This window comes from Manacus vitellinus, unplaced genomic scaffold, assembly GCF_001715985.3.
Source record: "Manacus vitellinus isolate BGI_N305 unplaced genomic scaffold, ASM171598v3 scaffold_18_pilon, whole genome shotgun sequence".
NCBI classification, from domain to species: domain Eukaryota; kingdom Metazoa; phylum Chordata; class Aves; order Passeriformes; family Pipridae; genus Manacus; species Manacus vitellinus.
The window spans coordinates 398,093-409,012 of record NW_021939324.1 but is presented as its reverse complement, the minus strand read 5'-3'; the positions used below and the strand labels follow the sequence as shown (position 1 = coordinate 409,012).

At 39.9% G+C, this 10,920-nt stretch overlaps 1 protein-coding gene across 2 annotated transcripts in view; it reads left to right on the top strand.

Annotated features, from left to right (window-relative positions):
- Positions 1–128: 128 nt before the first annotated feature.
- The window catches only part of SNAPC3 (small nuclear RNA activating complex polypeptide 3), an 18,662-nt gene continuing 7,870 nt past the window's right edge, over positions 129–10,920 (top strand). The window contains exons 1-5 of one of the 2 annotated variants that reach the window (XM_025894902.1): positions 129–147; positions 6,507–6,584; positions 7,827–7,911; positions 9,884–9,988; positions 10,497–10,646. In XM_025894902.1, the coding sequence (XP_025750687.1) occupies positions 6,514–6,584; positions 7,827–7,911; positions 9,884–9,988; positions 10,497–10,646 (411 nt within the window). In that variant the 5' untranslated portion in view covers positions 129–147; positions 6,507–6,513. Of the gene's footprint in view, positions 148–560; positions 580–6,506; positions 6,585–7,826; positions 7,912–9,883; positions 9,989–10,496; positions 10,647–10,920 lie in introns of those variants that run through there. The other variant, XM_018070488.1, reaches the window with a different exon arrangement.

Here is a 10,920-nt window from a genome sequence, read left to right as displayed (position 1 = left end):
CCGGTGCGAGCGGGACGCCTGTGGCGGGAGGTGGTCGGTGCTATCCCTCAGATGCCGCAGCGGTTCCTCGGGAGAGGTGGGAGGTGCACGAGTAAACACGGTTCAGAGCAGCCTTTTCCGGGCCTGTGCCGTGTGTTTAACGCCCAGGTAAATCATAGAATGTTAAGGAGTCAGTGGACCTTACGGACCATATAAGTACTAACCCCCATGCTATGTGCAGGGACACCTTCCATCAGACCAGGTTGCTCAGAGCCCCATCGAACTTGTCCTTGAACACTGCCAGAGTTCCGACATCCACAGCCTCCCTGGACAAGCTGTTCCAGTGTCTGACCACTCTCACAGTAAAGAATTTATGCCTAATGTTTAATATAAATTCACCCTCTTTCAATTTGTACCCATTATTCCTTGTCCTGTCACTACAATTCCTGACAAAGGGTATTTTGCTGACGTCCCTGTGGACCAGATGTGCAGAGAAGAAGGAAAACATTTTCTTTGGAGGATAGTGCTCAACTGGTGGATATTTTATGTTACGGTCTTGAATTTGTGACCGAACAGTTCAGCGCTTAAGAAGTTACATAGGTAGATACTTAGCAGCATAGTACTGCTTGGGTAAAACTTAAAGTATCTGAACATCTACGTGGTTTTAGGAAGCCCCAGTTGCGAAATGAAGCATATACCTTATATGAAGAAATAAGTTTGTATTAACATGGAATCATAAAATCACAGAATGGCTTGGGTTGGAAGGGACCTTAAAGATCATCTCATTCCAACTTCCCTGCCGTGGGAAGGGGTGCCTACCACTAGAGCAGGTTACTCAGAGCTCTGTTTAGCCCGTCCTTGAACACTTCCAGGGATGGGGCATCCACATCGTCTCTGGACAACCTGCTCCAGCACCTCACCACCCTCATAGTAAAGAATTTCTTCCTAATATCTAATCTACTAAACCTACTCTTTCAGTTTGAATTTCTTGGAAACATCATTTAGATGAGTTCAGATAGCTGGCAGCATACAGTACCTGCTGACCTTCTCTGGGTCCTTGGTTCCCACTGACCTGTTTTATTCAGGGCTGGTGGTGAAGTCAAGAGCTACGCAAATGCTTTATGTGGGTTGAAGCAGCAGCGTGTAACATGCTATAGCTGTAAGGCTTTCAGGTCACATGGATAGTGAGACTCGTCTCTCACCTGTAGAAAAGGCCTGATTTCAGGAAGTAATTCCTGTAGAAAGCATCACATGTTGTGATTTATCTGCAGCTCATCAGTAAGGAAGATATGCCAGAGTTCTGTTCCTATCTGTATAGCTTTGTGCTTCGGCTGTCAGAATTCTGGTGACTAGCATAATTTTTTACCATTTAGGCTTAGTAGAAGGAGAGGCTGATATTAGTTTTAAAGGAGTGTATTCTGCTGTGCAGGAACTTTGGGAATTGTTCTCTAAGCTCTCCCAGTGTAGATGGGATAATCTCTTGATTGCTCCTGTGCTGCAGCTTATTCTCTGCAGTGATCCTGTCTGTTGATGTTTTCATTTGAATTCCAAGCTGGTCTTCCATGCTTTCTCTATTTTTCCCTGCATTCATTTTGCTTTTTTCTTCCGTTCTGCTTTCTTCGGTTTACAACTGCTGCATTTCACCTGCTGTCTGCATTTGCTGGTGTTACAGAGCAGTGCTGTCTGATGCTGTGTGTACAATAAAGAGTGGTCATTTGGGAAAAAGGACTGGCAGTCTATGAGATGGAGAGAACTGATATTCTGACAGCTGTTTGTTGGCTTTGCAGGAGAATGAAGATAAACCTGCACATCCTGGTGTGACTTTTCCCCTGCGCAGGCTGGAAATCCCAATCCCTAATCTTCATGTACTTTTGCTTTTAAATTAAATAGCCCTAGCCTCTTGAGTCTCTCCTTAGCATTGGCCAAACTCAAATCACTACCTCTGATCCCTTTCACTCGCCTGCTCTGAGCTGCTCATATTCCTCCCCTGAGGAGAGATGAGAACACTGGGCTACACCAAGATCTATTCTATTCTATCCTGGAATCACATTATTGGCATAAATATAACTTTATAGGTGCTGAAATGAACACATGCTGGATATAAACACAGATTTTTCTGACTATGAATTATTTCTAAGGGAACTTCTGACAAATTAAGGAGGTTTTCTCTGGGTAGAAAAGAGAGAAGATGTGGATACTCCTATATCTATTTTTAAAAGTGTTAGATTAAGAGAATCTTTCATGGACTCAGAATGAAGTTTTTCAATATCCATAGTTAAATATTATTTAGAATATAGTGACATAGCGTACACTTAAGTATTCTTGACAATTCAGAGTCTTCTGGTGAGGAGCAATGGTGTAATGTTTAAATGCTGTTTAACTCTTTGGGCATCTCAGTGTGTTGTGGTTGTTGTTGGGTTTTTTTAATTTATTTATTTTATTTTCTTCTATTTTTTCCTGTAATACATTCCTGCAAACAGAATACAGGAAGAAATTTCCTTCTTCACTCATTTGCATTTGACTCAGTAAGAATGCCTTCCATATTGCTCAGGTTGTATGCAAATAATCATTATGGAGATTGGTTGCATTTTCACCAGATTTTGGTGAAAATGGTGTCCTTAGCTAGGAAATTCCATCAGTAATTCTCTTAAATAACCAAAGTGTCAGGAGAGTAGAGTTCTAGGTTTTGTTCAAATGTCTCAGTGGTCTGTGAGTGAAGTTTGCCTTGGGATTCATTATTGGTATTTGACTGATTGAAGTCCTCAAATGTTGGAGATGCTGAGTTATGTTACTCTGTTTTGTTTTCTGTGTGATTTGTTGTGTGCATGTATGGGGCAGGCTAAGCCTCAAATCAGTGTGGATTTTAGGTGAGGTGAGGCGAGGCTTGCAGGTACCTTATTTCCCTTCAATCCGAATGGACCTTCTTGTTTTATTAGAAAGGGTAGTTGTAAATATCTCTAGGGATGTGTTATAAAGCTGCATTAAGCTAGCATTAACCTCTTAACGTATTAGTATTTAATATCTTGTGGTATTAGTGTCTCAAAGGTGATGAAAGTACTCCCTTTAAAATATGTGCAATATAAAGAGTAATATGAACACTGTATCTTCTTATTACAAAAGTACCAGACCAAATACTACAATACCTTTGAATTTCTAAAACTGAGAAAACTCATTGTGCTGTTAGAATACTCTGAGAAAACTAAAGTCACAGTGATTAAAGGCTTCATTGGTAGTCTGTTTCCTTGTCCACATTTCCACAGAGTTGCTTCTGGGCTTTTTATTTCTAGCCACCTTAAAGTATCTTTCAAGGAGACACAAATTCATGTAACACTTTGCACGTTTTTTTGAAGTGAGATCTTCAGGGATTGTTCCTCATCACTGTACTACACTTCACCTTGAGTTCCATTAAACAGTTTGGCAAATGCTTCCACCACTGTGGTAGTGGAGTGCTCTGAGTGTATTGTCTTGCATAGAGAATAGGGGACACTGTAGGGACACTGTACTGTGCCTTGCTTGTGGCAGTCAGGAGTGAGGTGTGACCAGTGCAAACCTTGTGTTGCCTGCACTTCTGTCTCAGGTATACGGCACTGATTACTTAGCCGTAATTTCTGGAGGGTTCAGCATATAATTTCCATTTGTAAAGCCCGGTTTCCTCAGGATCGTGGACCACATATTGGCTATGTGGTTCCATTGGCAGCAGTGGAGTTACTCAGGAGGAGCTCCAGTGTGGCCTGTGTGTAAGGCCATACTGTAGCATAGCCTTTCAAGGCTTCAGTGCACATGATTACAATTCATATGTAATGAATTATTAGACTGAACTTTAATGATGGCTTTTCCTTTAGAAATTGAGGGTTTCTGACTTTTCAGGAGTGAGAAATTGTGGTATCAGGGCTTAGAAGGGTCCACGGAACTTGTCAGAGGTTCAGCGGCAGTTCCTCTTTGCACTAGCTACCTTTCTGTCCTTACAAGGATAGAGAAGAAGCAGCTTACATGCCAACTACTTTACACAGTGTCTGTTGTAATTCCCTGCTTTCTGGGGAATGTTAGTTACTTTCCTGAGGCAGGCAATTAGTGAGCACCGTGTGGATGCCACAGCCAGAAATCCCTGGCTCTGGCAGTGGAAGGAAGGAAAGCACAAGTACTGATGGTTAGTTCTGACATTGTATGCACAGAAGGGAAATGGGAAACTGTCACCTTTCTTGCAAGTGAAACTTCACAATGATAGGTAACAGACATTTTCAATACAAGTAACATATGTGATGTTTAAAGAACTGAATACATAGTCATTTCTTCAAAATGTTAGGTCTTCACTTGACAAGGGCTCTTTGGTGAATGGGATCACTGATCCACATGCAGGAAGACTTAAATAATCTAGTCATGCTGTCAATTCTACAGAAAGGGTGAGTTGTGAGTCGCTTTGTGCGTTGGAGGATGTGCTTTCCTTCATTAGGTGAGCTGTTCATAACGTGACTCTATGCTGCATGGAGAATAGCGCCATTTGAAAGGCTAGTGTTCTCCAAAGTGCTGTTCTCCTTCTTTATGTTAGTTAAATTACTGTTTCTCAGCCGTGGTACATTCTGCACTTGATACACGACTCAGTTGTCTCTGCCTCCACTTCCTCAAGTGAGAATCTAAGTTGATTCTATTTCCAGGAGGTTGTAGCTAATTGCTGCATAGTTCCTTTTAAAATGGTGCTTCTGAATGAATCGCCTTTTCTCAGTAACTTAAAAAAATTATTTTCTGTTTGGGATGAAATCTGTAAAACAGAAAGGTTAAAACTTCGTGTACTGTTGGATGGTAAGAGACTAACTAAACAATAATAAATTCAAATTATTGTGAATACAGAGTGACTCTATTGGCTCCTTAGAACGAGGCCATCTACCCACAACCAAAATTTTATCTGACTTTTACTTATTGTCAGCTGATAACAGTTGATTCCAGACTTCTGTTTCTCAGTCACAGCATATTCCTGTGCATTTCGACTCTAAAGGGTTATTCATTACTTCATCCATAGCATTGTTGACATGGGGAACATTATAAGATTATAATGAAGACAAATATAATGAAATAATAAATTGTATTGAGAATAAATGGTACAGTCCAAACGTTTTTCCTGGACTTCACTAGTCATATATTTGTCCCATAAAGAAATGGGTTTGCACAAGAGTTTGCTGGGATTCAAACTGCAGATCGATTTAGGCAGTGGTATAAGCCCTGCCCTTATATAGTGTGCAAAAATGGAGATACAAAAGCAATCAAGTCTGATTCAAAGCAGGTGGAACTTCTCTGTTTTAAATATTTTTTTCTCAGACTATTTTTAAGCTTGAGATAAAATTCTTTTGTGATTAATAGAAAATGCTGCTGGGAAGGACCGCAGAGGGAGGGATTGCATATATGATTCCCCTGAATCTGGTGTGCAACACTGTACAACCTGAAATGGGAACCCATAAATGGCACCCAGTGGTGAAGCCACCTTCAGGTTCCTGCTTCTCATACTTCTGCCATTCCACAGACCATGAGAAATCAAAGAGGATAACTCTAGATTTAAATTGGTTATTAGGAAGAAGTTCTTTACTTTGAGGGTGGTGAGGCACTGGAACAGGTTGCCCAGAAAAGCTGTGGAATGCCCCATCCCTAGAAGTGTTCGAGGCGAGGTTGAATGGGGCCCTGAGCAACCTGGTCTAGTAGAAGGTGGCCCTGCCGTTGGTGTGGAGGTTAGAGCTATATGATCTTTAAGATCTCTTCCAACCCAAACCATTCCATGATTCGGTGATTCTATGAAACTAATACTGTCTTTGAGTCAGAATTACTCTGTATGTTTCTAAAAAGGAAATTGATATTATTAATATGGCTCATCTGAAACCTGCATCACTTAATCTGTTTGTGGACCTTTGCAAACACAAGAAAAGTGAGGATGAAAAGGGGCTGAGGATAGAAAAGAGGATACAAGGTAGAGTGGACCTGTCGCTTCTGGCAGAAGTATTGTCTTACTCCTACTGGAAGAAATGGGGCATAATTAGTGCCTTAATAGAGCTACAACAGCTCATGTAAAAATGGTGGCTTGCCCATGTTTGTACTTGAGCAGGGGTGTTAGCTTTGCCATACACATTGAGGTTCTTAATTTGTTTCGGTTGAATCTCTTGTGCCATATATCATCAGAACATCAGAGTAGGTGCACGAGATTTTAAAAAGTGGCATTTTTACTTCATACAAGGTATTGGACAGACATTTTGAATTTAGAGGGCTTGTTAAACCTGTGGAGACAGCTGTGCTCCATTAAGACAGAATGCAAAATAGAGATAGGATCTACCCAATCTCTGTGAAAACCAGATATAAAGGCCATGACTCTTTGTCTTCTGGTTCTTTATCTTAATAACCATACTGCCCTTTTGCCCTGATTTAGGCTATAAAAGCTATATCTTGTTTATTCACATTTTGCTCTCTTTTTTCCTTTTAAGGATAGATTAACTGATTTTCATAATGAGGTGAGAAAAAATGTATATTAATTATTTTCTTTTTTGTTCTAGCATTGATATGTTAATGTCTTCTGATAAAGAAGAGGACCCAGATGTTATTTCTGAAGATAGCAGTCTGCTAACTCTTCGGTATGTTGTTATGGTACACTCACACTACCCTTATTTGGGGTGGAGTTGAAAACAAGCACAGAAGTATGGCTGGCTGCTTGTTCTCTTTCCATACAATGGTGTGTTTTCTGAGAAAGTGTGCAGAAAAACTCTAAGGCCAGAAACACCAGATTGTGATAGGATAATTGGTATGAGCCTTCTGCTTGAATGTTGCCTAGGAATTTTTTATTAAGATATATAGAATGTTCCATCTTTGGAACATAATGGAAAAGCTTAGGATTTCTGGACCTAAATAATTCTGAAATAACAACTAAGTTTGGAGCATGCAGAGGACTTCTCATTATCATGTGTGTGAGGTTCCTCCAAAGCCTTATGAAAAAAATCTGTAGATTTTGCCTTTATTAACACAAAGTCACATTGAAACAACCAGAGTGTTAAGTACTGATGCAGTAACCAGATAACCTCTTTATCTGAACCTACTCTGTATAGAATTCATTGATACTACTAGTGTATTTCAGAGGGTAAGCAATATATATTAAGTTTCCATCAGTTAGAGAACTTTGAACTCCTACTTGGCCAGTTCAGGGATTTGCTGTACTTTACATAGTACTGATGTAAAGAAATATGTTAAGATTGTGATCACTGTTAAGTCTAATTGTTACTGAAAATCATTAGGAAGGTTTAGAGGGTAAGTAGACTTGTCCTGGAAGTTAAGGATTTGTTCATGCAGTGGTTAAATATATGTATTTTAGTAAGTATTCTGTGTATGATACTCTTTCTTGTACAAATGATACTGAAGTTTTTTTTGGTTTTTTTTTTAAAGTCTATGCCATGGGCCTGAGAATATTTGTGGGGTTTTTTTAGCTTGTGTTTTGCTTGAACATGAATCCAGGGTTTTTTGAAGTGTGGAAGGGATAGTTGAAACAGCTTCCTCAAAGGTAGCGAAGTGTTCTTTTCTAAGACCTCTTCAAACAACATTTTGCTTTTATTTCTTGTAAATGTAAAACTGCCCACAAACAACCTGTAACTTGCACATAAGGGGAAGGAGAAACACAAGCTGAAGTCCACAAGCTAGCCTGTGCACTATCAGGTTTTATGAGAATCGGGAGACTAGTATTTTAAGTTATTCTGTCATACTAAGACAGACAGGGATCTTGCTCTTCGACAGCTGCTCTGTGGTAGCTTGTGTCATTTAAAAATATACCTAGAGATTCTGCATGAAAGTTGTTGAATGAAATTTTGTCTTGTGTTTCTGCCCCTCAGAATCAGAAAGAAGGCCTTAGAGAGGAGAGAAGAAACAATTATTGTGGATCGAGCTTGCAGACAAGAAACTCTTGCCTATGAGATGGTAAGTTCCCTGTCACCTCACAGGCTCTCAAGACAGCCAAAATCCAACTACTGGTTGCTTTTTTTTTTCTGTCACTATGAAATGTACACTGAAAAGGTTGGTTTGCAGATACAAGTTTGCAGGTAATGATTAAGGTTAAAGACATTTTATAGAAAGATAAGATAGGAAGTCTGCTCCTTAGAGGTGATTAGAACCTAGTTAAGAAGGAATTCCAGCTCATTATCACTGTATGACTACTTTTATTTGGTTAATACTGAAGCCTTTTGTACAGGATCAAGTGTGCTGGGTATCATGTGAACTTATCATAGAGCTAGATAAAATACATAGTGTTTTTGCTCCTGGAGACCTGTGTTGGAAACAAAGCTTTAATGTGTTTGTGAGCTAGTTTCTGTAGGGCTGAAAGAGGAAGACAGTGCCAGCATGGTGGCAGTAAATTTCTAATTCTGAGCTTTGTAACGCAAGTTTTTCAGCCATTTTGAACTGTCAAGAAACAGGAGTGTAGTAATCAACCCCTCAAAAGGCATATTGGAATTTCTTTAATTGTGTTTTGTACCTTTTTTTAAATGATTTCCTCACAACCATTGAAGTCATAAACAGGAAAACTTAATTTCATAAATTTTCGTAGATTCATAGAATCATTAAGGTTGGAAAAGTCATCTAAGATCATCAAGCCCAACCATTCCCTTAACACTGACAGGTCCGCCACTAAATCATGTTCCTAAGCACCACATCTAAACATTCTTTAAACTCTTCCAGGGACAACGAAGTGCTGAAGTCCATGACTGGAACAAGCAAGCCATGAATTACTGAAAAAATTAGGGACAGGGGTATAGTGAGGAAGGAGCCTCATGTGACTCCTAAACATTTTTTCCCCTTGACGTTTCCTGTCTGTCATGAGTTTTCATGTGTCAGCTGTTCAGAGACCCAGGCACATTATGTAAACAGCATGATGCAACAGCTGTGCTGTTCTCTTAGCCTGAGGAATATGTGACAAAATATTTGCAACAGAAACCTTCATAAAGGCTTTCAGTGAGCGGTGTCTTACTACTATTTCTGAAGAATGAGCACATGGTCAGTTATTGCATTCTTTAAGCAAGCAGTGGTAACTGGTTTGTGTGTCAGAGCTAGTTGGTGTCCTCATACAGGATGAGAACAGTAAGAAACACAAGTTTGGAACGTCTTGCATGAAGAAGGGAGGTGGAAGCATTAGAGCCCAAGTATCTCTGAAGTCTCATAGGAGTACATGTTCCTCTTACTAAATTTGAGGAACAGTCCAGGCTAGTAGGAAGTGCTTGTGCTGTCAGTATTTTCTCTTGATTTGTTGGAAAAGGAGGAAACTGCCACATAAAAGTGCCCCCTCTCTTACAGCTGGGCTATGTCTTAACACAAAGTAGCATGGAAATGTAGAGATGCTTTTACTTCTTTTCTAAAACATAGTAGTGTGGCAAGGGCAGTTCTGGGTTTTGGATTTTGGAGAAATTGTGGCCTCCAGCTATGTCTAGCTTCCCCAGTAAGAGGAAGTGTTGCACTAATTTTAATTTTCATGTACTTGTTCCTGTGGCTAGTTTCTAGGTTGGTGTTTCTCATTTTGAGGGTTGCAGTCTCCCTTTACATATGAAAGTATTCAAAGAGCATTTCAAAGCATTAAGTAGTGGAAGTTGGTAGCAGATGGGTTCCATGAGGGGAGATTGACAGCAGGCTCTAATTACTTCATGCAGGTCCTCTCCATAGCCAAGGAGTAGCCAGCTACCTTGTAGCAAAGCTGAGAAATGAAGGAACATGCTTGAAACTGGTAATTAGAGCAGTTTCTCACTTTGCCATCTTGGAGGAAGTGGACTGTTTTCAATTCAGAAGGCTACATAGTCAAAACTGAGTTGGTTAGAACAGCATTTCTCAGACTTTTATCCAGAAGCTATGATCTTTTTGTGGCTGACAATATAGTATATGTATGTGTATGTATATATTTTTCCAGGAGTCACATGCAGTTGGAAAGAGACCAGACAATCCAACAGATATAGTCGAGGAAGGAGAACTACTTTTAACTCTGAACATCTTCTATCCTGTTATATTTCAGAAGGTTGGTACTAAATTCCGTAGGTTGTATTTTGATGTCTGTTCCCTACTCAAGTAATATCTTGCTTTCCTAAGTCCACTGAAGATGTGTAGTAAACCCATCAGCTGTGGTAATTTCTTAAGGCTTTTCAGAATCTGGCTTTCATTCTGTTAGTGGTTTACAGAACAAAATTTTTACAGTAATTACTCAGTAGTTAATTCATTTCACAGAAAGCTCAAAATCTGAAATGAAATCCATGAAAACTAAAGTAGTCTTTCTGGATTTGTTAAATGAGCTCAGACCTTCTATCTTTCCTGCACTTTGCAGTGGAGAATGTGACTTCTGAGTTTCTGAATATAACTAACAAATGTCAGTCTTAGGGGAAGCTGAGGCTAGATGCTGTTTAAAATCTCATACAGAGAAGTGATGCACCATATGCTGCCAGTAATGACCTTAAGCTGTCAACTGAAGAGCAGTGCTGATGCTGACAAGTAATAATTTATCTGAATCTTGTATGCTGTTTCCTTTGTAGCATAAAGATCACAAACCCTATCAAACAGTCCTTGTACTGGGCAGCCAGAACCTCACTGAGCTGAGAGACTCGATTTCTTGTGTCAGTGACCTCCAGATAGGTGGTGAGTTCAGCAGTCAGCCAGACCAAGCACCAGAACACATCAGCAAGGTAAAACTTTCTATGTGGAAACCTCTACCTGTAAAGGAGTTTTGAAAACATACAGGAGAGAGGGAGATAAGAGTTTTGTTTTGTTGTTTTTTATTCAGCACTATATTCACCTGCATTGCCTGTTGGTTGCACTGCAAGTAAATAGAATCATAGGATTAGCCGGGTTGGAAAGGACCTCTGAGATCATCAAGTCCAACCCTTGATCCAACACCGCCGTGGTTACTAGACCATGGCACTAAGTGCCACATCCAGTCTCATCTTAAAAACCTCCAGG